The sequence below is a fragment of the Ursus americanus genome, chromosome 2 (assembly GCF_024610735.1).
Source record: "Ursus americanus isolate L20-20 chromosome 2, mUrsAme1.1.p, whole genome shotgun sequence".
Lineage (NCBI taxonomy): Eukaryota > Metazoa > Chordata > Mammalia > Carnivora > Ursidae > Ursus > Ursus americanus.
Window position 1 is genome coordinate 55,325,554 of NC_142128.1, and position 27,308 is coordinate 55,352,861.

A 27,308-nucleotide genomic window follows, 5' to 3' on the forward strand; every position below is an offset into this window, starting at 1 on the left:
TCTGGTCAGATTGGAAGTTTGTCTAGGGTTGGGACTATATCCATGAATTCTTTGGCATTCTATCCCCAAGGAATAGTATTATGTTCTGTATACACCAATCAAAGCTGTTTCTCAATATGTGTGTGTGTGTTTATAAATATAATTGCTAATTAGTCAAGGGTTTGAGATTATCTGGGCTCTTTTCAACTCATTGTCCCCTGCTGCCTGCCTTTTGGCTGTTACACTCTTCATTAACACCTTGATTAGAGTGTGGACAGGGTGACAGGGTAAATTATTGAAAAAGAGCTCAAAACTAGTGCATTTGGCTTTCTACTAAAATCCAATGTGATTTAAAATCTTTCACATGATATTTAAAATATTTATTAAAACAATTCTTCCTCTTATTACATATCTTTTTTTTTTTTAAGTCCATACTGTTCTGCTGCTATTACTGTTACAAGGAATTTCTGAGAGCATTACTACTCCTTTCTACAGATACTAAATCACTCTGAATGAGTATAGAAACATGGTGGAGTAGATGTTAAATAAAAAGTATTGCCAGGATTTTGATAGTAAAATTGGAGCCAGTTCTTGTACATACTATCTTCACCATGTACTTTTTATTGAAAGACCATCTAACAAATTCCCCAGTTGGAATTCTTAGGTTGATTTGTTTCACTCCTGGATACTTCTAGCTTTAGGTTTCTTGCATTTTCCATAGTCTTCCTGACAATATTTAATTACCTGAGAAAAATATTCTCACAATCTACTTTCCTCCTTGGAATACTCATCCCCGTCTATGGTGTTTTGTGCCGGTCTCTTACCCATTTCTTTTCTACTGATCCCTCTTGTTATTCTTCCCAGTGTTACCACTAAAACCCCTTATTAATGGCCAGGAGATTTTTAATGGTCTCAGCTTTTTCACTTAACTCTATTTAAGTGAATCTGATTCCTTCATTACACTACTCATCTTTTCTTAAAAGTTCTTAGATTCAGGCTGACCTTTACCCTATTCTGCTTCCCTCTAGTTTATCTACCCATCCCACTCCCCACCCAAGTCAAATTCAGGATCAAGAATTACTTACAGAATAGTGTTCTATCACCTATCACTCTGCAGTAGGACTCACTAACACTGGTATTGGACTCCCTGGATTAAAAGCTGGGTTTAAATGTTAACTTAAATTGATGAGGAATGGGGAGAGCCAAAAAAAAAAAAAAAGGTATAAACTACATTATCAGAAGGTGCTGAGGTAGAAATCAAGTAGGCAGAACTCAGTAAAATAAAAGGGATGAGTGCAAGTTGGAGTCTAGGAGGGAGACAGAGTGTGAAAAACCAGGGAGATTCTAAAGAGCAAAAGATCCAGGGTAAATATGGATTCAAAGCAAAAAGGTTCATGACAAATTTTATATAAATATAATTATGTATCTTTACGTATTAGCTGATGCCTAATTATATGGAGTCAGATTAGGAACTACCCTTCAAAAATTACAAATTGTCCTCTGAAATGATACCACATTTCTTTCATCTTCATTGTTCTTATCTTCAGACTTCCAAGTTTCCATTCACTGAAGACTTTATCAGAGGGATGCTCTTTCTTCCCCTCACCTCTCATTCATTTAATTTCCATTCCAGCAACCATTTTTCATGAACATAACTGGGTCTTTTGTTTGTTTTTTGATCACTTGGAACTTCTCTACTTCTTACATCTTCCTAATCCCAGAAATGCTACTCTGAGAACACATCACATCTTTCCAATCCTCTTGTCTCCAAATTCCCTCATAATTGGCTCCCAACTTCTCTCAAACCCCTTGTCCATTACCCCTACCTAATGCTCTTGATCAGCCCCATTCCTAACTTTCTCATCTTCTGCTCCTGGTCTGGGGCAAAACCACCTTTATCCTGACTCTCTTCAGTAATCTGAGTGCTATTAAGAGCTCTCCTTTCTGCTGTACTGTGGGTCAGCTTCAGGGATGATGACCCTGATCCTGCCCTGAGCCTGCGAAAACTTGAAGACCAAGTGTCTGTGCTGATTGGAACTACTACCATGCATTTACTTCTCATCCCCTTGCTTTCTCTTCCCCTTTAAACTATTGCCAGTCTCTTCAAGCCCCTATCCTTGCAGCTAATCTTGCCCTCTGCTTCATAGACCAAACAGAGAGAACCAGACATAAGAATTTCCAGATTATCTTCTCTCCAGCTCCAATTTGTCTGCATTGTCACATGTTCCCAATTTTAAATCTAGTCAGAAGAAAGCAACACACAATTTTTAATGACATCTTGCCTGTTATTGGTGTGTCCCTCCACCATTTTTCTCTCCTTGCTCCCCTCTCTGTGTCCCTTTTACAACTCCTTCTTCCTCCCTCTGAACTTTGCTCCATCAAATCCTCCCCTTATTTTAACTTAAATCTCTCCCCACTGGCTATGTCATAGCTATCTACAAATATGCTCTTCATCGCCATCCTAAAACCTCTTCTTTTGACTCTGCCCTGTCCTGTGAGCCCTGGAAGTTGATCTCTACTCTCTCACTATTCAATCACTTACTAACATTTACAAAGAGTAGTCTTTTTCTTCTACCTTTTCCTGACTTCTCGTTCATTCCTCAGTCACCATATTTAATGCAAGTGTTAGCAGAACTTGCAAAGTGTGGACAGCCAAAAACTAGTTAGATGACTCTTAAAACACTCATCCAAATCAAAGAAAAGAAGATAGCCAGATAAAGTACAAAAAAATAGGTTAAGGAAAAGATAAGCTTAGAGAGAGGGGTTTCACGGGAGGGAGAAAGCCGGGGTAAGTAGTGCCTCTCAGTGAGAGGGTCTTACTAGATGTCTTGCAGGGTGTTATGTGTCTCCTGAAGTTGAGAAGACCAGTGGACTGATAGATTTCTAAGACCTGGAAAATCTAAACGAGGAGAGACAATCTGTCAGTACAGTGAAAGAGAGTGCTTTGATGATTTTATACTCCCAGAGTTTTTCAGGCAAGGAAAAGAGTATATTTGTCATGACTAGATAAGGTCTATAAGGAAGAGGGAGGGACAAGATGGGGTTGGTTATCTTAGCACTTGTACGAAAGGCCACCTGGAAGGCTAAAGAGGCTCAAATAGAGAAAAAGATGAGATTCTGGTGGGCTACACAATTAGCTGGCAACCAGATGGAATAGAGATGCATCTGATTTCTCTAAAATTATAGGTGAGAGATACCTAGTAGAGAGAGAGAGATCAATGAAGAAATCACTAGAGTACCACCTCCAGTGAAGTCAGCTTTGTACACTGTGGGGCCAGAGAAAGCAGCCTGCTTTGGGTTTTGCTAGTCCTGGGAGCTCCTACCCTCCTCCAGCCTACGCATGAGAGAAAAGGAGAGTAATAAAAAGAGCAGTAATAAAACTCTACCTTCTCTGGTTGTAGACTTGCAGCTTTCATCATGTCCTCGCTAGAAAAAAGGGGAGAAGTCTGTTCTTTAAAATATCTATTCTTTGAATAGATTGGAGTATTGACTAACATACTGGACTAGACATTTTATTTTCTGAATGTAGCCTATTTTTTCCCTTTCAGCTTTATTGAGGTAAAATTGACAAAAATATATATGCTCAAAAGATCGGGAAAAGATGAGAGTAAAATTGATTTATGATTGCTTCTTATGACTTCCGGTTTTTCAATGTATCAATTATTCTATTGTCCTCCCTATTTCTTAAAATTAGCTCTTTCTTTGGCCTCCAAGATCTTATCTCTCTGATTTGTCTTCTCTTTTCTTGCTTACTCCTCTTTAATCTGACCCTTCAATTTACATATCTATGTTTATGATTTCAGCCACTGTATAATGTTAATCACTCCCCAATATATTATCGTCTATTCAGATCTCTGCCATGAGCTCTAGGCCTATAGTTACCTATCTCTTTGAGGTTTAAATTTGCATGTCTCTCATTCTTAACATAGCCAACACAGAACTAATTCTTCTTTATGTTACTTTCGTCATTTCCTCCCAAGAAGAAAATAAAAGTCTCAAGACATTTCATGCCATCGTCATCTTGATGAAGGGATATAAATCTTTAAATTTAAGTCACACCATCCATATGCGAGTGGGGCTCAGGATCCTCTCAGTCTGGACAGGATTGTCTCTGATATTGAGCATAGGTTGCCACTAGAAAGAGCTATTGGAAGTAAGAGCTACCATATATAATGTAGTTTCTCTGAAATGAATAGAAAGAATAAAGCTTCTCATGACCATTTGAGGCCCAAGGAAATCAGCAGGATTTGTCCTCTGCTAATCAGTCATATGGAATGCCTGTGCTTTGAGTTGACCCTTTTATTCCACTGATGAGTTCGACTGTCTCTTTTCACTTTAACGTTGATAATCATTAGAGAAGAAATCTTCTGGCACAGAAGGTCATAGAGAAAGATATTTCAAAATGTGACAATGAGGATTGCTTGAGTTTATACTTTTGCACATCATTGAGAAGAGATAAAAATGGATTTTATTCTTTTTATGTTTTCCATTCCTTTCCTGAATGATATTGAAATCTCTTTGTTGACTTCTGGTTGTTATTGTGTGTATATACTAACACTGACTATTTTGAAAATGTGCACAAAGATGACTAAAATATATGGGATTCCATTTAGTAGAAGGAATTTTGTTTCTTGAAGGGAAAGTTCACTTATAGTCGAAATATATACAGACATACTGCATAGGAAAACAACTATTCACGCCTTGATGACAAATTTTTTAGAAAAAGAAAGTAAGTCAACTAAAATCAATCAAATCTATTTTGAACTAGGTACTGTGGTAGGTACTTATAAATATACATTTTTTTTCACTAATTTCCAAAATTCTACAGCAGATTGTCAATATTTTATTGTTAAGCAAGGAGAAAAGGCAAGTATCATTGTATCTCTTCATCGATTTAGAAAATAAATTGACTTTCTCCTCTGCTTTTTCCATTTATATATTCAGGGGACCTTATTTAAGCCTCCATGAAGTTCACACATCACCCCAGCTCTTAACTGTGTTCTTTTTATTGTACACAGTTATGTTTCCTATATTTTTCTCTTGGCTTATTTTCTAGACTTTTCATATACTCCCAAGGGCAAAATAAATAAAATAGTCCCTCACCCTAAACTGTAGCAACAACAGCAAAAATCCACCAAACACAGCAGTAACAGGCTGGAAAATCATTTGCCTGTTTTCATCCAAGTGGTTTATTCTTCAAAAGTTACCAATCACAAAAAGGGGGCATGTATTTTAAAAAGCTGATCCAAGTGCAAAAATCACTCTGTTTACCTGTGACATATAAAGCAAACATGATTTAATCAGTATTGAAAACAATGAAGCAAAAAAAAGTCTGCCCACTGAAAAATCAATAAAGCAAAAAAAAAAAAAAGTATATCATATTTGTCTAAACCCAAAACAATGAGACAAAAATGGGCCACATTCAATTCATCTCAATTGGTAGTTGAGACCCATATTTGACACACTGTACACCCTGGTACTGTCCTCAACTTGACCTGTAAGTACGATTCGTTCTTCCCATGGCCAAGCCTGCTCCAGCTCTCTAGTGCAGCTCTATTTCTCTTACGTACCACCCACACATCACAGTCCCCCGAAGTTTCTCCTCTAATGACTTCTTCTCTCTATATTCATTAGTTGTATTTTGTCTTTTTGAACCTCAAGGCGCTGGGAGCTAGAAGTATCATGACTGGTCTCTTACCAGCTGATACACACCAAACTAATTTTCCTCAGATAGTAGGAAATTGGGTTGTAGGCTGGCCAGAAAATCTAAAGGCTCAGAGCCCTAAAACATACGATAAAGTAAAATTCTTCTATGACCACATTATTTTTGATTTTACTGCAAACTTTCTCCATTTGAACACTGAATTATAGATCTGGTCTGTTAATCTTTTCACATGTGTATTTCCAACTGATTTCAATGGGTCTTTCTTTGAGAACCAGATCAATGACTTCAAATGAAAGCAGATAATTTACTTGTCAACTTACTTCCGTTCATGGTGGGGGAATACTGGGGAATGTGCCTCACAGATTCATGCTCCACAGTGACTCTTTGTTCAACAACTGTCATCCAGAGTGATGGGAGTAAAAGGGCTATACACTGCTCTTCATCTAGCGATCTAGCCGTTCCACAAAGTAGTGGCAGAGTTCCCAGAAAGAAAGCAGAAGTGCGCCAGGACCCTTGAGGCCCACACTAGAGATTGTCACATTGCTACCTTTGCCTTATTCTATTGGCCAAAGAGAGTCACAGACTAGCCCATATTCAGGAATGGGGAAATAGATTCTACTTTTGGATGATGGAATTGTGTAGTTGGTTTAAAGGGCCTGCATAAAGAGAAGGGTGAAGAATTTTGATCATTTTTATAATCTCCCATGACCACTAAATGGTATATTCTTCTTTCATATAGATTCTGTATGATTCTCTAAGAAATGTCCATTTTTGTAAATTAGTAGTATTTTTTCAATGTGATATAATTAGAATAACTCAATGTTGGGCATCAGGATATCTGGGTTCCAGTTATGGCTTTTCCACTTGACCAGGCAAATTAGTTTCCTATTACTGATGTAATAAATTACTACAAATTTAGTAGCTTAAAACAACGTGAATCTATTCTCTCACAGTTCTGGAGGTCAAAAGTCCTAAACTAATTTTATTGGGCTAAACTCAAGGGATCAGCAGGCCTATGTTTCTTTTGGATACTCTAGGAGAAAATCCATTTCTTTGCTTTTCCCAGTTGAGAGGCCACCTACATTCCTTAGCTCATGGCTCCTTCCTTCATGTTCAAAACCAGCAGAGTAATGTTTTCTCTCTTTTCTGACCTCTGCTTATGTTCTTCCAACTTTTCACTCTGACTCTCACCTTCCTGCTTCTTCCTATCTTTGATTACATTGGATACTTTTGGATAATCCAGGATAATTTCTCCATCTCAAAATTCTTAATCCCATCTGCAAATTCCTTTTACCAAGTAAGCTGTAAAATATTCACAAGTTCCAGATATGAGGACTTAGAGATTGTTGAGGGGTCATAGTTCAACCTACTGTACTCAGAGTTCAGCAAACTATGGCCTGCAGGCCAGATCTGATCTGTCATCTGTTTGTGGAAATAAAGTTTTATTAGAACACAGCAATATTCATTATTTATATACTGTCCATGACTGCATGCATACTACTATAGCAACAGAGATCTAATGGCCCACACAACCTAAAATATTTACTGTCTCTTCCTTTTTAGATAGAGATTGCTGACCCTGTAACCAGATCACTGTCACCTTGGGCAAGTTACTTATTTCCACTAAGCATCATAAAATCATAGCTTTTTAGACTTGGAAAGAACCTTAAAGTAATTCTGGTTAAACTCTACCCTATACATTTCTTTGCATAAATCACCTTTTCAAAATAACTAGTCACTCAGTTTCTGCTTGAAAACATGTAACTAAAAAGAACCTCTGTCTCATGAAATAACTTGTGTTTGTTTCAGACAACTCTAATTCTGAGAAAGATCATTTCATCCCTATGACTTTCTTACCTAGTTTTATTTCTGCCTTCTAGGACCATAGTGAATAAGTGTAATCTCTCTTCTACCTTAAAACACTAAGAATTTGAGTCTGTTATGGTACCTTAAAGTTATATTACTATAATATGGAGGTTAAGGGAAATGACATAAGGGTTTCTTCTAGACGTAAACATATGTGATATTGTTAATATCATGAATCTTCTGAGATTTTATTTCTTTTAAACATTTGATTTTGGTGAACATTATGTGGGATTAAGTGGAGTGTCAATAAAAGGGAAAGTTGTAGGGGTCTCAGTTGCAGAATCTTGCTAAGCAGCCTCTTCTCTAAATGACAGGAATGCCCCCTCCCTGGACTCAGATGTCATTGTTGCCTGGATGCAAGAGATTGCCCAGATTTAGTCTTAATGAGTCCTTTTATTTGTGCCTGGGAAGGCTTCACTTAGAGGGTGGACTGGGTACCATTAACTCCTCCCTTCTAGATGAGATGATACCATTCTCACTTCCTCTCCAATAAGCCATGTGTATGGCTTTCAGTTCACATAGGGAGGATCTCCAAGCTCCAAATCCCTCTCCTTAATTCTGATTCCAGTTCCAAGAGAATCCAGTGCTATTTGCAGGCTGTGATATAAGGAAACAATGAGATGTACTTCTACTGCAGAGAGGAAATATAATCTTAACCAGGGAAAACCAAATCCTCTCTAGAGCACTCTAGCACTCACAGGATTGAACTGAACTGTGAACTCTTCTGGCCTTAGGGTGTCACAGCAGAGGCCAGTCTTAAAGAAAGCTGTCCCTTCCCTGGGGGAGAGGTTAGCTAGGAGAACAGCTAAGCTGATCAAAAAGGGCTCAAAAGAGCTAAATTGTCCTTAGAGCTACATGTCACATTTGATTTATCTGTGATGTCCTATTCTGAGTCTAAAGCTTTCCGAGTGCTTCATCATTCATTCATTCATTCATTCATCCATTTGTTCATTCAACAATATTGATTGAACCTTTACTGTGTGCTAGGCTTTGTGCTAGGGACTGATGGAAGAAAACTCTTGGTCCAATTTCTCCAATTCACCTTAAAGCCTCTTTCTGTTTTACTCATTAATAATCATTAATAATCCTTGTCTAAATTCCCTCAGCAATTTGCGATTTCTTCCTCATTCATTCTTTATGTTGAATGGTGTCCCCATCACCTACTTATCAGCAAATTAGAAAACTGGAAATAACTCTATGCCCTTCTTTGCTTCTCTTTTCAATTTGTCTACCTCATCCTACTGATTTTACTTACTCAACGTAAGTAAAACTCTCCTCCTCCTTTCCATTGTTCCTTACCATTGTCACCATTGCACCTAATCTAGCAATATCTTGCCTCTTCTTACCTTTCCTGTTTAGCTTTGTTTGTTACCCCTATATATTCTGAATTTATATCCAAAAATTTTGAATTGCTTATAATCTCCTACCCTCTCCTGATGTTTCTTATCTCTCTCTTTTCTCCCTCTCTGACTTGCCTGGCATATTCCTGCTCAACTTTTAATATTCAGCCAAACATCTCCAAAATTCCTTCCTTTTTAAAAAGATTTTAGTTATTTATTTGGTGGGGACAGAGGGAGAGGGAGAGAGAGAATCCTCAAGCAGACTCCCTGCTGAGCACAGAGCCCACCATGGGGCTTGATCCCAAGACCCTGGGATCATGATCTGAGCCGAAATCAAGAGTTGGATGCTCAACTGACTGAGCCACCTAGATGCCCCCCAAGATTCCTTCTTAATACTTTTTCCACTGTCCCATTCCCTGCTACCAGGTAGTTTTCCTTTTCTGTGCCCACAAAGACTCAGCATACATCTTTATTAATGCTGTTATTTTATATTTCTCACTAGACTACAAGCTCCTTGAAGACAGGGACAACTCTATCTTATTCCTTTTTGTGTCCTCAGTGTCTCTTCTGGTCCTGGAACATAATTGGACCTCAATGAATATTACTTATGTCAATCGATATATTTAAATTAATTTGATGGTATCAATGAATTGAGACCCCAGATGGAAGAGAGGTGTTGAAAAAGAAATGTCAATAAAATGATCTATATCCTGGAATACATCCCTAAACCTCCTGCAGTAGCTCTCCCTCAGATGATGGAGCTTCTGACAATGAAATTCAGTCCTTCATTAATAGTGATGTTTTGCAATAATAATAAGTAGGGCAGCTCTTTCTCTAACCATTTGCACCAATGGACTAGGTTCCATGGAAAGGAAAATATATGAGATTTGTGATTTAAGGGACAGAAGCCAATTAACTTCTTTCCCATTGTACTCAGTAAACACTGAGTTACAGAAGGGCCCAAACAGAACTATAATAGCAGAGTGCTAGCAGAGATTAGTGATGTTTTACTCCTGTTTTGTTTACCATAATGAACTGGTCAATAAACATCACAAATTGTTTATCTATATAAATCTTGACAGATTACTCTTTATGAAATCCATTTAGCAAGTGAGGTTTTCCCATAAGGATGAAAAATGAAGATTTTAAACAGATTGCGGGAGTAGCTCTGGCTGTACCAGGAGAGTCAGTGTAATAAAGGTTTCTTTATATTAATATTACAAAAACCATTTATCCTGACAAAATCAATATCACAATTCATCTTAGTTTGGTGTTTCTCTTTCTAAGCTTAAAATGTCTTCCCCTTTATTATGTATAATTTTGTTTTAATAAATGTGAAATATATTTCATTTAGGAGGTGCTCTTGAGAAAGGATAACTTATAAAATGACATCAAACTTGTAGCTTATTTGCTAAAGAGTCTTGGAAATGTTTGAAATTATATTTGAGTGGCTGAGAAATTTATAGGAATCATTTTACTTAAACCTTAATTACAAGATTATCCCTAGTGTCCTCTGAGTTAGGAACAAACTGTAATATTCAAAAAAGTCTCCTATGATCTTCGTTCAGGTAAAATTCTCTCTCACTGAAGTCAAGCAATTATAACAAGTCAGATAAGTTAGATATAACAACAGCTGGTATAAGAGACTATAAAATCAGGAATAGTCACATTTAATTACTCAAAACATTGCATGCTTTCCTAAGAAGCGATTTATTTATTCCATTTGGATTCAGAACTTAATATCCCATGGATATTGACAGAGCTGACTTGGAGTTAAGTGTGTAGCAGCTAGCTGGAAGAAAATAGAACTACATCAAGAAAAGGAATTATGTTATACACTGGAAACTATTACTCTAAATGTACTGTATGTAAAATAAGTGTGATTGTCTCATGAGTGAATGGTAATAAAAACTGAAATACTCAAGAGACACTTACTCTTGAGTGGTGTGGTGATATATATGCATTGGGAGAAGCTTGCCTCTTATTGTTTATGCTTACCAATATTACATTAAAAGCCTACAAACAATATACTCTAAGTAATGGCATATAATGAAATTAAGAGCAAATCAAATATTTTGTTGCTTCTATAATTCCATTTTAATTTCAGTGCATAATTTTCTTCAGCTCTGATACTTAAGTAGCCTAAATAAAATATCTATTTGAAATGGAGTTCTGATGCATGTTTCTACATAAAGGACTTAATATAGTGGTTTGTAGGGGGGAAATGTCCTTTTATCATGACATAAAGAGGGCAAACTACAGTATAGTGGTTTTCAAGAGAAACTGTACTTTATTTATTCCCAAGGTGATATTAGTCCATAAAACAAATTTGCAGCTTATTTAGCAGTCCTTTGCTTTTATCAGGATTTTTAAGGGTGTTGAATGATTACCCGAGAGATCACACTGTAGAAGTTGCAGGGGGATAAAGAAACTATCCATCCAGGATCTTTATTAGAAAATAGAGGTGAATCCATTTAATGTTGTTTTAAATGTGCCACATAGAAAGTTTCTGTTTACAAGCGAGTTGTCTTTTTCCATGTGCTGTTTTTGCCTCTCTAACACTTCACGGTGCCAAAATTGCTTATCCTGATCAATGACATTGGCATACGCTAAGAATTTGAATAACTTACCCAGAGGAAACAGGTTTTAGCTTCTATCATGGCAAAATGCCAGGCCAGTGATTTTTACAAACAACTTTAGGTCCAAGAAATTTAAGTTGAAATGAAGTTATCTCATTATATTTGTGTCATTAACATCTTTTAATAAATCAGAAAAATGCTTTATTCTCCAACTATTCTGGATAAATGAGTTTAGTACATAAAATAGAAAATGAAATATAACCTATGTTAAGGCATCGACAGTACTGGAACATGTCTTCCTCAAACTCTTTTCTTAGTGAAATTTAGTCTTTATAAAACTAAATATAGAATTTCAAGATTTTTAGGGAGTTCCATGGTTATCACATCTGGTGTTCTGCTTCATAACTTGATAGATACTTGGAAAGATGATTTATGGTTACCTAATCTAAATTTTTAGCTGTCAGAAGAACTGCTTTTGTGAGAAAGCAAAATTTACAGTATTCTTAATTGAACAAGTGGCATTCAAAATAATCCATAAGATGTATCGTGGCATGAAAAAAGCAATATAACAATTTTTTTGGCCATTAATTAGTTTACAAAGGGGAGGCTTCATAGAGATTTTATCGTGAACAACATTTTGTTAAATATTCTTTTGCTGTCTTGTTTGATGTTGTGTTTGTTTATTTGTTTAGCTCAAGTGTTCTTTTCAACATATTGGCTAAAACAGGCCATCTTATTTCACAATGTTATTGATAAATGTAACTTATACTATGAATTATTAATCAAAACATTATTCTCTTTGATGGTTTATTTGTCTTGTTTTCAGATGTCAGCCTTGCAATTGTCATCTCTCAGGAGCCTTGAATGAAACCTGTCACTTGGTCACGGGCCAGTGTTTCTGTAAACGATTTGTCACTGGCTCCAAGTGTGATACTTGTGTTCCCAGGGCAAGCCATTTGGATGAGAACAATCCACTGGGCTGCAGCAAAAGTAAGTGAACTTTGGCCCTGTGCTGGTGGAAAAAACATCATGCAGAGAAGAGTATATTGTTATTTTCTTTCTCCATTGAGAACCCATCAGAAAGGCTTAGGCACAAGGTGGAGAATTTAGGTGGGAAATGGAAAAAAAACAGTTACACTAAATGAAACTTGTGTTCTTCTTCCTTGATTAGATTATTGAAATGGTGATTATGTTAGTAGTGGGAAATTTAAAACATTTTGTTAGAATGGAATCACTAGTGTGGTGACCAGACTCCTGGTTTTCCCCCAGACATTGGACTTTCCAGTGACACAGGACTTTCAGTGGAAAAATCAACACTACTGGTTAAAACAAAATGATCGGTCACCCCACCAAACAAGGACGTTCCCAGCCAATTTTCTATAACACGTGAGAGATTTATTCTTATGTCTTATGAGTTATGTCCTCCAATCCACCAAATTTTATGGGTACCACGCTATTATTAGTTGCTTATTGATATAATAGCAATTATCACTGTTTATCATAACATATTACTCCTATATTTGATATTTCTTCTGCAGGTTGTATTAGTTGTTTAAATATCTCTCACATTTCTATTTTTAACTCCCAGAAGTCAAAGATTACATCTTAGCATCTTTTGACTTTTCAACACCATTCTCCAGTGTCTTGACTTGATTTGTCAAGGTCACCTGCAGTCCTACGGTTTCATAGCATATTGATGATTTATTTATATTTACTCTAAGATCATATATCCTTACCTTTTCCAGAATTTCTAAGAAATGCCTGCTGAGAACATGTGGTAAGGAGCACTCTACAGCATATTGTACAATGCATGTTCTCCTTGGGGTGTCCTGGGACTATCATGAGTCACAGTGCGAGGGAATGCCATAAGTCAGGACAAATCATCACAAACAAGCTTGCTTGGAACTGTGTTATCTACATTTAAGGGAGAGAGAAATAAGTAAGAAAATATGGGGCTCCACAGCAACCTTACTAGATTTCGAGGTAGGGGAAGGCAGGGTGTAGGTAATGATTAACAAGACATATTCAGATTTTGTACCTGTGTAGTTTATCTTCAGTATCCTGTGTTTTATTTGGTCTCTCTGGGTGTTAGTATAAGTAAAATTGTAGGCATATATGCTTCTTTTGGGAAAGGACTATCGTAATTACTTTTCTGTGTAAATACAGTCTAAATATAAATCTGGATTTCACTGAGAATTTAATTAATATTTGCTATTCATTGATTAACTATAGAATTGATTGATTTCTGTACGACAGGAATTCCAACATATTGTTTGGGATGTCGGTTGTAGATCATCATTTTGTGAGAACCTTCCATATAACATCCTGAATCTTAGCGATTTTGATTAGTGTGTGTGTGTGTGTGTGTGTGTGTGTGTGTGTGAAAATATTGACATCTGCTCCACTTTTTTCTACCTATTCTTACACCTAAGACACAGTCTCGGAACTATACCTCAGGCAAAACTGGACAGTTTGGTTCACTGAACACCTGGCCTACATTTCTTCGTAGTGGTAGACATGGAGTTTTATCTTTTGTCTTTCCTTCTCTGGGCTGAATCTTCTTGTCTTTCGAAATGTTTCCAATTAAAAAACTTTCATTTTCCTATTCTTCCATATATATATATGGAAATGCCTTGAGTTGACACACACACACACACACACACACACACACACACATTTATCTATGTATATATTTAAATTTTCTCTTTAAAATTGTGATCCTTAGTGTTGAATACATTTGTTCAACCACTTGGAGTAGTTGTTGCTGCTGCTGTTTTGGGTGTGTGTTTCACAAAATTTACAAAACACTGGGCAAAGTTAGAAACTATCTACAGAGGTAGTTCATTCAAGAAAAAAAGTTAGACAAGATTCCTGCCTTTCAAAGAGCTTGAGGCATAGTCAGCAGAAGTGATGGGTAGACTCACCGTAAAAGGGAGTGAACGGGGGGCACAGGAAATGCTGACGGTGGCATGAGTATGAAGGGAGCCTGCTTTCCTTCCTGTTCCACCTTGATTTTTACATGGTACTTGCTTTTTATCCTAGCAACAGCCGGAACAATCAGCTTCACAAAGATATGATGCTATTGAAAGGAATGTAGTGCTATCTATTGTTGAAACTGTGAACTACCTCGGGCTGGTATTTTCCTCTGTGTCCAACAGATGTCAAGCATGTGTTTTCCTTGAACATTAGAATGTTTCATGGAGTCCTTCTACACAGTTTGGGAACCACAGGATTACGACTGTTATCTTTTCCACTTCTTTATCTTTCCACTGGCAATAGGTTAGCAATATCATTTGTAATTTTTCCTTTTTTTTTTTTTGACAGGGAGTTGAGTTGGGAATCTTGAGCATATAATTTCCAGAGTACAGGAGAATTGAATTCAGATAAGGTAGTTAGACCCTCTCTTACAATCTGCTTCCTTATTTCCTGATTCATTTCTTTCCCATTGATATTTGTTTCATGCTTTCAAAATGATAGTCATTCTCCTTGATAGAGGTAATACAAAACAGGTATTAAATAATTCTGTGTTCTGTATGCTTTACTAGTGAATGAAATGAAATTTCGTTTGCCCTAAACTTCTAACTATGAACTTAACTGTGTATATAAATATATACATATAATTTATAGCTCATTTGTGTTTAAGTCTTCTTGATACTATTCACTTCTTGTTTACCTTTGGTTATTTATCTGTCTTTTTATCACTTATATTTTTCCTTTATCCTTACTTTATCAGAGAGGCTTTTGTAGCTAACGCTTTTTTAAAAAAAAAATTTTATTGTGGTGACATATATATGACATAAAATTGACCATATTAACCATTTTTAAAGGCACAGTTCAGTGATATTAAATATATTCATAATGTTCAACCATCACTACCATGCATCTCCATAACTTTCCTTGTGAAGTGGAAACTGTATACCCATAAAACAATAATATCTCCCATTTGCCCCAGTCTCTGGTAACCACAATTTTACTTTCTCTATAATTTTGAATAATCTAAGAACCTCATATAAGTAAAATCATAAAATATTTGCCTTTTTTGCATGCGGTTTATTTCACTTATCATATGTCCTCAAGGGTTATCCCTTTTGTAGCTTATCTCAAAATTCCCTTTCTTTAAAGGCTGAATAATATTCCATTGTATGCATGTACCATGTTTTGCTTATCCATTCAGTTATCAATGGACACTTGGGTTGCTTCTCTGTTTTGGCTTATGTGAGTAATGCTGCTATGAATATGGGTGTACAGCCATTTCTTCAAGACTCTGCTTTCAATGGCTCTGCTTTCAGTTCTGTTGGATATATAATCAGAAGTGGAATTGCTGGATCATATGGTAATTCTATTTTTAATTTTTTTGAGGAACTGCTTTGCTATTTTCTACAGCAGCTTTACTGTTTTAAATTCCTACTGACAGTGCACAAGGGCTCAAATTTCTCCATATCCTTGCCAACATTGTTATTTTTTATTTATTTATAGTAGCCATCTAATGTGTATGAGATGCTGTCTCATCATAGTTTTGATATCCATTTCCCTAGTGATTAGTAATATTGAGCATCTTTTCATAGTTCTTGTCTATTTGTGTATCTTCTTTAGAGAAAGTGTATTCCAGGTATTTGCCCATTTTTTAATTGGGTTATTTGTCTTTGTTACTGAGTTGTTATAGTTCTTTATATATTTTAGGCGCATGTCCTTTATTAGATATATGATTTGCATATGTTTTTTCCATTCTGTGTGTTTTCTTTTCACTTTCTTGATAGTGTCATTTGAAGCACAGATGTTTTAAAATTTGATACATTTCAATTTGTCCATTTTTTGTTGTTGTTTATACATTTGGTGGCATATCTAAGAAACTATTGTCAAATCCAAAGTTATGAAGATTTTCCCCCTATGTTTTCTTATAAGAGTCTTACAATTTTAGCTCTTAGATTTAGGTCTTTGATCCATTTTGAAATAATGTTTAGATATGTTGTGAGTTGAGTTTCCAGTTTCATTCATTTCAAAAGTGGATTTCCAGTTGTTCCAGCATAGTTTTTTGAAAGGAGTATTTTCTCCTTGGTTCTTGTTAATCTTGTTGAAAATCAGGTTACTATATTTTGCTGACTTTTTAATTTTTGTGTTATTTTATTACTAGTTGTTCTATGAATTAGAATATGCATCTTTATTTGCCACGGTCTACTTGAGATTCGTACTGATTTAATCCTGGTAAAATATAACAAGTAAACTCTTGATATAGGTCCCTTCCTTTCCCCATCTTTGACTTGTGGTACTGTGTAATTGTGTGTGTGTGAGTGTGTGTATAATAAACCCTACATTACACTAATATAATTGTAATTTTCTTTTAACACTAATTTTTATAAATGATTTGAGAGAAGAAAACAATATGAATATACACACACATAACACACAGAGTCCTTAATGTTTACCCACATATTTACCCTTTCTGGTATTCTTCCTACCTCAACATGACTCAATTTATTTGCTCTCTGTGTCATTTCCTTTTAGCCTGATGGATTTCTTTAGTATTTCTTGCAGGGCTAGTCTGCCAGGAATGAGTTCTCCCACTATTTTTAAAAAATTAGCTGCAAATACCTCCTTTCTTCCTTTTTCTTCCTTCCTTCCTTCCTTCCTTCCTTCCTTCCTTCCTTCCTTCCTTCCGTCCTTCCTTCTTTCCTTTTTTTGATGGGACTTTTTCTGGATAGAACTCTTGATAACAATATTCTTTTTTCTTTTAGGACTTTGAATGCGTCATTCTACTACCTTATGGCCTCCATCATTTATTCCAGCCTTTAGTTGTATTTTTCTTCAACTGTGAATGAATTTTCTCTTACTCCTTTAGAAGTTTTGTTTTTGTCTTTCAGCAGTTTGACTATGATATGTTTGGTATGAATCTGTTGGTATTCTACTTGGATTTATCGTAGTTTTGGAAATGTAGATAAATGTTTTCCATCAAATTTGGGAAGTTTGAGCTAATATTTCTTCAAATATTTTCTGCCATTTTCTCTATCTTCTCATTTTGGAGAGCCCATGACACATATTTTGGTACACCTGACATTGTCTTACAGGTATCTGAGGATCTGTTCATTTTGTTCTATTTTTTTCTCCTTTCTGTGGATTGGCTAAATCATTGCTGTATCATTACATTTTACATATTGCTTTTTTTTTTAATACTTTTTTTTCTTAGCGTCTATGCTAGTAGGGGAGGGACAGAAGGAGGGGGAGAGAGGAAGAGAGGGAGAAAGAGAGAGAGAATCTTAAGCGGGCTCCACGCCCAGCACTGAGTGCTACATAGCACTGATCTGATCTCATGACCCTGAGATTGTGACCTGAGCTGAAATCCAGGAGTTGGAAACTGAACTGACTGAGCCACCCACCAGCCCCCCTACCTCTTGCTTTACCTTCAAGTTCACTGATTCTTTCTCTTTTCTTTTCAAATCTGTCATTGAGGCCTTTTTAGGGAAGTTTCCATTTCAGTTACTGTATTGTTCAGCTCTGGAATTTAGAATTTAGAATGTTTTTATACATTCTATTTCTGTATTAAAGTTCCCTTTTTCCTGAATCATCATCAGATTTTTCTTTAACTCTTAGAACATATTTATAATAGCTGCATTGAAATGGTTTTTGCTGTACTCAATACTGGGGATCATTCAGAGTCTGTTTCTTTCAACTGCTATTTTTATGAGTACAGTTCAGTTTCTCTGTGTTGTAATTTTATGTTGAAAACACTTAAGTTGTTAGTTTTTTTTTTGTAATTTGCATAGACTTAAACGGTGGAAAACTTTCTCCACTGCAGTGTACAGCTGTTGACGTCTAATCAGGTTTTTTTTTTTAATTTTAATTTTTACTCACAGCCTGGCTTCCTAGGGGTCATTACTGTGTCTGAATCAGCGAAAGATTTGGGCAATGTCTGTGCTCAAATACTTCCAGACCATATAGCTTCTGCCAATCAATATGTGTATGGTTTGGGGGATATTTTCAGAGTTATAGCTAGTTCTCAGTTCTTCTTTGGCCTTCATTTTTCCCTGGCTCTCATGGATTTTCCCCATACCTTCATAGTTTTCCAGCCAGCTAGGAATCTATGGAGAGCTCATCTCAGGCCTCCCATGGTTCTATCATACCCAGGATCTCCTGGTTTATAATCTGGTAAATTCACCACTTAACCTAGCTGGGAGCATATACTCAGGCTAGAAAACCTGTGAGTTTTCCCTCTTGTTCCCAATTGACTGTGCCAATTTTTTGGCGGCAAAGCTATGAATTTCTGCTGCCAACCCCAAATCAAGTCAGTGCCTTATGGCACCAAAGCTATTATTTATAGTCAGCCCTACTGGTAAAACCAACACACCTGACTATGGTACTGGTACTGTGGAAATAATCCCCTACAAAAAGGCCATAGACTCCTACTGTTACTACTCAAAGCTCTACTAGTTTTTCAAGAGTAAATGTTCTTAACTTTTTGTTTGCCTGTGGTTGATTTAGAGCTCACAGAAAGGTTATTTTGATGATTTCATTAAATTTTATATCACTAAACTCTTTATGTTGCCATAGTTAGAAGCACTCCTATCTCCTTTTAGTTTTTAAATGTTTTTTGTAGTTTTCTAGATATTGTTCTATTTTAAATTGCATCTATAAAAGATATTTTTAAGTTGTTCTCAATAACTGTCTTCTACTTGTTTCATTTTAACAGTACTTGGAGCTGGGTTCATGGCAACATCTTCCCTGGTAGTTAGGTGTTGCCATGTCACCAAGTTTCTGGCTGAAGTAACATGGGCAGAAGTGATGTGTGGGAGTCCTAGGTTGTGCTCCCATAGGCAAGGGGCATGTCCTCCATCTCTCCTTTTACCTTTCCTGTTGAATTGGATACGGACTTGGTGGTCATCCTCCTGGGACCATGTACACAAGGACAACCCCCTAAGGATGGCAAGAAAAAAAGACAGAGGGAGACTAGACACCTGTTCTCATAGGCATAGTGTTCCCAGCCTTTCATGAAAAAGGGATACACGCACATTCACTTTATACTCTAAATAACCCTGAGAGTCAGATGTTATCCTCCCCTAACTATAGATGAGGAATGATTCAGAGAGGCCAACCAAAATTTGACTACAATCACAAAATTACCAAAGTGCCTAAGCCAGGATTAAAACTCATGGCTCCAAACAAATGGATGTAGTCACGATATGATACTGTCTTTCCTTACAGGAGAGTCTGGCAAATGCAAAGATCACACTTGGCAATTTTGATGAATGAATATGTGACTGTTTTCTCAGAATTCCCCTTTCAGCACACAAAAGGGTGAATTCAGGTTATCTCATGGCCAGGCCTTCATAATATTTATTCTCTGAGTGGTATTGAATCATCTAAGGCTTCAGGTCTATGAACATTCTCATTTCAGGGTCAAACAGGCACTAATCATTTATACTGTGAAGTTGGGCAAGATTGTGATTAGAGATGGTCATAACAAGTAATCAGCTTTAAACATTTGAAAGAGCTTGTTTGTGTATTTGTGTATGTGAATGTTTGTTGCCAAGGAAATGTTCAAGTAATGCAAATCATTTTCTATACCCTTTGACATGGGATGGAAACATATATCTTTCTTTCAGTCATCCCAAAAGTATGTTGCTGTCTTAGAAAATAGTCTGAAGGTCAGTTTTGATTGCTTTAACTCTGAAATCTGTTGTGTTCCTGATAGCATGCAGAGTTTTAGATGTTGTGACTAATATTCACTAAAAATATTCAATTACCATAGATTACAAGGCTTTTTGAGAGGGCTATAAATGAGACAGTTTATGAGTCTTTGTGGCTCCACCAAGAACAACAGGATGTGGAGCCCTAAATTAAAAATCACTGACAGATCAAATGCACTGGCCGTGTTCAACCAATTCAAAAGACCATGTCGAATATGGCAAATTTCTGAATTCAAAAATATAAGGTCCTCTTTGGAAATGATTCTCTTTTCCTGTGTCATTTTGAGATTGGTACTATTCTTGTCCTGTATCTAACTAGGCATATGGACAGTTAGAGTTTTAATATAACAATGCAAATTCCAAAGAAGGAGAAAAGATAAAAGGGAAGAGTGAGAGTGTATCTAGTTTGAATATTTTTCCTTGAAAAATATGACATCAGTATTATCTCCCTTAGGATTAGAGGCATTGTCTTTAGGAAGCCTGTGCATAATATATGGAATTTTGTATATTTCAAATTCAGTGCTCTTGAAATACTTTCTTAAAATGTTATTATTGGATTATATCATGTCTTTAAAGTGGAGCGTATCCCTTATGAATGCTGATGAATTAGTAATAGCTCTTGGTTGAAAGTCTTTGCCTGGTGTGCAGGATAACTTCACTTTACTACTCCATACTTCCCTACCCTACTCTATGCCCCAAGATTCTGTATGGTCTGCATCAGCAGACTCCCTTGCCCTTTGACTTTCAGTTGGCTCCAGCTACTAACAGGAGCCTGCCAGTCATCTGGAGGGCTGGCAGAAAGGAAAATTGGAGTATTTAATCCTCAGCTTCTTGTCACAGTGCAGGAGCAGTCTTGAGCTGGGCTTGAGCTTGTTGCATCCTGCCATGAATAGTCACAGCTCCTAACAAATGATGTTTTTCCTATAGCCCTTTCTGTCCCTGAGTGCTGTGCCCCTTTAAGCTAGGCATAGCATGTTAGAAAAAAGCTCACATAGTGGGCCTGATTGCTTATCTATAGAAAGACCTGCTTGCAAAGTTAGCCTTTGGCTGGCATCTGGGAACTTAGACTTTGTGAGAGTTCTCACCATCCCCAGAACAGGTAGAGTGGCTGACTGTCTCTTAAATTTTATCCAACCAAATGGTTTATGCTTAACCCTGCTTTCCTTCTGAGAATCTAGGATTTGAGGGGTTATTCATGTAGGCAGAGGCTGTCTACATAAACAGTCCCCATACAAACCCTGGGCATTGAGTTTCTAATGAGCTTCCCTGGTTGGCAACATTTCACATATTTTCATAAAACAGTGCCCGGGGAATTAGGCATATCCTGTGTGACTGGAACCTTGCAGTTGGTTTCCCCTGGACTTACCCAAGTATCTTTCCCTTTCTTGATTGTACTCTATTCTTTTGCTATAATAAATCTTAGCCACAGTAGGACTATGTGATGAGTCCTGCAAGTCTTCCTAGTGAATCATTAAACCTGGGGGTCGTCTTGAGGACCCCTAACGTAAATAGTAAAGGAGGTCTACTGTTATCATACCCCAGAGTACTGCTCTATTTCTTCTGGTTTCCTTACATTCTTTGCCTACCCTTTTGAAAATAGTTTCTTTATCATGCTCTTTATTATATTACTTAATTTGAATGTGCTCTCTCTCCTCTCCTGAAACCCTATCATCCAGTGACTGTAAATAATTCATATAAAAATTAATAATTATTTGATCCATTTCTATACGTGATTTTTTGAGATTTCTTAACAAAAACATTAACAGTTTTTAAAGTAAGGTAACACAGAAAACTTTGATACGTTATTTAATGAAAAACTCTGAGTAGGATGTGCTTCTCTAAATGGTTGGAGGATTATGCATTTTGTTAAGCCAGAAGGTAATAAATAAACTGGTGGCTGATTGTCTTAAAAAATAGTTAGACATTATTTTTCTCCTTTACCTTTATGTTTTCTGGCGGGGAGAGGGGATGGTGCTGAGTGAAGGAAAAGAGGGAGACTGAGGAAAGTATGCAGTGATAAGAGACAATGTTTTCATATTGTGTACATACATTATATAAAATATCACTAAAATAGTGAGATGAATGCTCTTGTGTGCCATCATATTACTTCTAACAAACATTGCACCTCTAACAGGTGTGGGAATATCCATATAGTACATTCAAATTATTTCTTGCTAATATTTAGACTGTTTAATATCCATGACACAGTGAGTATTTGTATCACCAACTATTATTCTTTCTTTTACACTGTGCTCTGTGAAGCAAGATGAGGCACTGTGCTTAGTGGAATGGAAAACTTCTTTTTAAAAATCCAAAAATTATGCTACTTAGATTTCAAGTTTCAACGTCACTTATTTATGTTAACTTTTAAATTAATTAAGTAGAAAATAAGTGGTGTATCCTTGGATACGTTCTGAAGAGGAAGAAGAAGAAGAAGAAGGAAAAGGAGAAGAAGGAGGAGGAGGGGGAGGAGGAGGAGAAAGAAGACAAAAGAAGAAGAAAGAAGGGCTTAATGTAAACTTTTGTGGTCCACTCCCCAACTATTTTTATGACAGCTGCATTGACCTACAAAATTGTTTTATGCTTATAGATAAAAAGCTTTGTTTTAGAGAACTCATGATGTGTACCTTCTGTTTATTAATGTCTTGGTAAACCGCATGTCTTCTTGATAAAGTAATCCTGAATCAGAAAGACCTCTTTGTTGGATATCTTACTTCAGCTTACTTGTGTGCTTATTGATTGCCTTTGCTAATAAATGCTCTCTCCTTTGTAATTTAGCACCATCCCAACAACCTCCACCCAGAGGACAAGCTCAAAGTTCTTCTGCTATCAATCTCTCCTGGAGTCCACCTGATTCTCCAAATGCCCACTGGCTTACTTATAGTTTATTCAGGGACGGTTCTGAAATCTACACAACTGGAGATCAATACCCATACAGTAAGTTTAAAGGGTTAGCAATAGAAAGATATAATATTCTGAGAATTGATACATTAGTTAAGTTCTTTGACACTGAGGATAAATGTTGTTGTGGTTTCCTGTGTCTAGCAGGGAGCGTTTCAAGCAGAGACAGAATTACGAGTCTCACTAGCAATCTCCTCGTAATCAAAACAACGCAATAAAAATGAGGTGCTTCTTATTTGATAAGCCCTAATGCTTATCAAATTCTCAAAGATGAAAAAAAAAACTACCCTATTCAGCCAGCATTGATGAGGATGTGGAGGAGTTAGAACTTACATAAACTGCTGGACTGTCTGTGTAGGTTCATTGACACAACTCTTCATGCAGGTTAAATTGTCAAAATGCATGAAAACTATATCCTTTTGTATACCATTTGACTCAACGAATTTCCTTTAGGAAATTTATCTTAAATGAACTGTCATAAATGGACACAAAATATGTTCGAGCTTACACTATTTGTAATAGCAAAATATTGCAAAAGATTCAGATATTCAAAAATCTTTCAATAAATTATGATAGATGGCATAATAGGATCTGATCTGTTAGTAAGTGAATTGTGGGATGTGAGTACCTATAAAATGATATTTTAGTTTACATGTTGATGAATGGAAAGTGTCCATGACACATTGTGTAACGTAATAGAAGGTAATATAAATAATCTGTGTTATATTAAATTCAAAATTATGTAGGAATATTGGAAGATTTACAACAAGCTGAACTATAGTTTTCTTTGAGCATAAGAATTATAGAAAATTTATCAAATATTTCTATTATATGGGTTCAGCTTTAAAAGTTCTTAGGTTAAAAATGGACTTTTAAAAAAGTGAAATCAGTACTAACTTTCATGCAAACAATGTAATTTTATGCATACACTGCCATTTCCACAGAGGTAGAATATAATATGAACTTAAATTGAAAGAGAAAGGATGTGAAAAACCATGAAGACTATCTTTGCATCTATAACTTTTAAGAAGATTTTAAAAGAGCTTACAGAAATCCAACTATGGGGACCCATTGTCTTTAAAAAAAATACTCAGATGTTTTAGTTTCCCTAAAGTCAGAATGAAGAAATAGAAATGTTTACAACCTTCCAGCTCTGTCTTCTCTGATATTTGCCTCTAGTCATGTTTAGCTACAAACTAGTTTAAGAAACTAGTTTTAAAAACATTGGAATGGTGATTCTAATTCACGTTTCCATTTTGTTCTTTGTTTAATACCCAATTTTCCAAATTCCAGTTAACTTACTTAATTAGTTAGAAAAGTGTGTTAAGTTCTATGGAGGCACTGAAGTTCCATAATCTTCCTCAAAATGGTTAGGGAGACACCTTGTTTTAATGTAGTGACTGGCTTTAAAACTTTTGCATAGCATACATTTCTATTTTGTATGTACTAGAGTAGGTTACATTTGTACCTAATTCTGCCTGACATGCACCTACATTATCGTGTCCACTTTCTGTTAACTCTGAATGTTTCTCCAGTATTCCAGCTCTTCTTTGAAGTTAATGGCAACTCTGAACTTCATGATGCAGATTGCAAAGGGAAATGAACATCTGTCTACATCTGCCATGTTGGCAAAGCATCCTAAAAACCTGCTACTAGAATGTTTATTTTCTTCCAAATATCAGCATGATCCAGGTGTCCTGAAACTTAAACTTTTGTGATAGGGGAAGAGAGAGTTATAAAAATATTGAAAGTGATTTTGAAGATGACAGTACCACTGGTCGGATTATTTCTGAAATTGTGACTTAGGGTCACCCCATTTTCCATTTAGCTTAATTCAATAATAAAATTAAACTTCAATTATACCCTTCAATTCCAGTGGCATGTTTTCCATAGTAACATATTGTGATCTATTTTATAGACCATTACGTGAGAGTACAACGCGCTGGCTCTTATTCATGATTGCCCTAATATAGAATCCAAATAACAGTTTCTTACATAATAAATGTGTACTCATTCACTAATCAGGCATTTATATAATCCTATTAAACGAGGTATTATTTCCTAAAACCTTATTTTTCATTAAAAAATGCCACTTCTGGCATTTCTTGACAATCACTATAATTAATGATGTGAAAATTATCTGCATGATGGCATTTGAACAGTAAGAACAATTGGTTAACGCTGCCAGAACTTTGTATCATTCTAATAATACCCTCATGTTTATTACTCTATTTCCAGTGTGTGGATAGCATGTGTAATATGAAAAGGAAACAGTACTTATATTCAGTCGGATGAACACAAATCTTTGGGTTAAATAAAGGCATTTGGAATTATAGGTGGAGAATCATTGAACTTTTCAAAGAAAATTAATAGTGTTGTCTTCCGAGAAAGTTTGATCATTTGGTTGAGACCATTATAGAATTCCTTGTTAGAATAAAAACTTTCCCTAGCTTGCCTGATGCACCATGGGAATCTCTAGGACAGTGGTTTCCAACCTAAGATCATGACACTCTGGTGTGTTATCATCTTTAAAGGTTGCAGAGTATTTGTTACTAGTAATGGCACACAACTAATTGTGGCATAATTTTAAAGTTTCTGAATACAAACTTTTTAAAAATAAGCAAAATTTACATCCTCATAAGCTTGTACATAACCAGCTTTCAAAAACAGGAGAGAAAGATATAGAGGTCAAATCAGTACACTGGGAATTGTACATAATCAGTGCCTAATATTATCCCCACTGTAGCTCCAGTCTGGTTTGCCCACAGGTATTTTCCATGGGATGGGTGTGAAGAGAAGAGCTATCATAGGAACTAGCACTCATTTGATAGAGTTGTAGTTTTAGGGATTGGCCAATAAATCATATTATGTTTTCCTACTTGATTTTGGAACTAAAAGAGAACTAGACCTAGGAGTCAGTAAGATGGAAATGAAAAATAAAAGTCATCTTCATTACTGATAAAAGTCAGATTGGAGAATAGACCCTCTTTCCTGAACGAAGACAGATTAGAAGAGAATAAAATCAATAGGCTGATGTGAGCATGCTCTGTTTCCCCCTTTCCTCCCCAAATTCAGTTAAATCATTTCTCATTTGGGAAGCCATGTGTAGAGGAATAGTCCTTACATGTTTACTCTAAAAAAAATCCTTTCAAAGAGAAACGAGAGGATGAATACTTCTACACCTGATCATTGCTTACATAGCCTAAAGATGTTAACATAGTTTAGGGTTATAGATGACGATACATCTTAGTGAACCCTGAAACGTCATGTCTACCTTTAATATCATTATCGTTTGTTACACTATACTACATCAAGGGATCGATGTAACAAGCGGTAAGATGGGTCAGCAGCTCTGGGAGAAACAAACAGTAAATATAAGGAGGGAATGAGAAAAAAAAAACCCACAAGAGTTGATGACAAGCAACTGTTTCTATAAAGCTCTTAATATTCTTTCCTAGAAAAATCAATCAGATATATATGGAAAAATCATTCCTTCATTTATTCAATAAAATTTTATTCAGTGTTTACTCCGGATTAGGAACTGTATGAGTCACTAGAAGCACAAAGATGGAAGGAGCAGTTCTCATTATTGAGAGGGGAGATAAAGAGTAAAACAAATTATAATATATATTAAATGTTGAATTAGAGTAGACTTGGAATATTCAGAAAGTTCTGGGAGGGGGAGAGGCAACCATGCCTGTGGTGGCAGAGATGGAGGCTGAGAACCATTGAATGTTTCACAATAAGGAGGGATGTGTGAGCTGGATTAGCCAGGCACTGCAGTGAAGGAAGAATGATTTTCCTGGAAGAAGTTGTATGTGAACAGGCATGAGGGAAAGTGTATGAGAAAATAAGATACATTCAGCAAACCTGAGCAGGTCCAGGTAGCTTTCATGGGTGGTATATTAGGAATGTACCTTAAACCATAGTGGGTACCATCCGAAATCATGAATTAGTGCTGACGCAAAAATTATGAATGTCGTCCTGAATATGCAGAAGTTTGTAGTAGGGGGTGCCTGGGTGGTTCAGTTGGTTAAGCGTCTACCTTTAGCTCAGGTCATGATCCCGGGGTCCTAGGATTGATCCCTGCATAGGGCTCCCTGCTCAGAGGGGAGCCTGCTTCTCCCTCTTCCTCTGCCTACTGCTCCCCCTGCTTGTGCTCTCTCTCTGTGTCAAATAAATAAAATCTTAAAAAAAAAAAAGGAGTTTGTGGTAGGAGAACAATTTTCCAAGCTCAGAGTTGAAGATAGAGATAATTCTTATCCTAACTATGGAGTATGACCTGCTTAAGTTCCTTTAT

The 27,308-nt window shown here is 36.3% G+C and overlaps 1 protein-coding gene across 1 annotated transcript in view; it reads left to right on the top strand.

Moving 5' to 3' along the window:
- Positions 1-27,308, top strand: part of USH2A (usherin) — a 676,006-nt gene that overhangs the window by 149,024 nt on the left and 499,674 nt on the right. The window contains exons 14-15 of the mRNA XM_045809720.2: positions 12,256-12,419; positions 22,886-23,044. Of these exons, the coding sequence (XP_045665676.2) occupies positions 12,256-12,419; positions 22,886-23,044 (323 nt within the window). The remainder of the gene's footprint in view (positions 1-12,255; positions 12,420-22,885; positions 23,045-27,308) is intronic.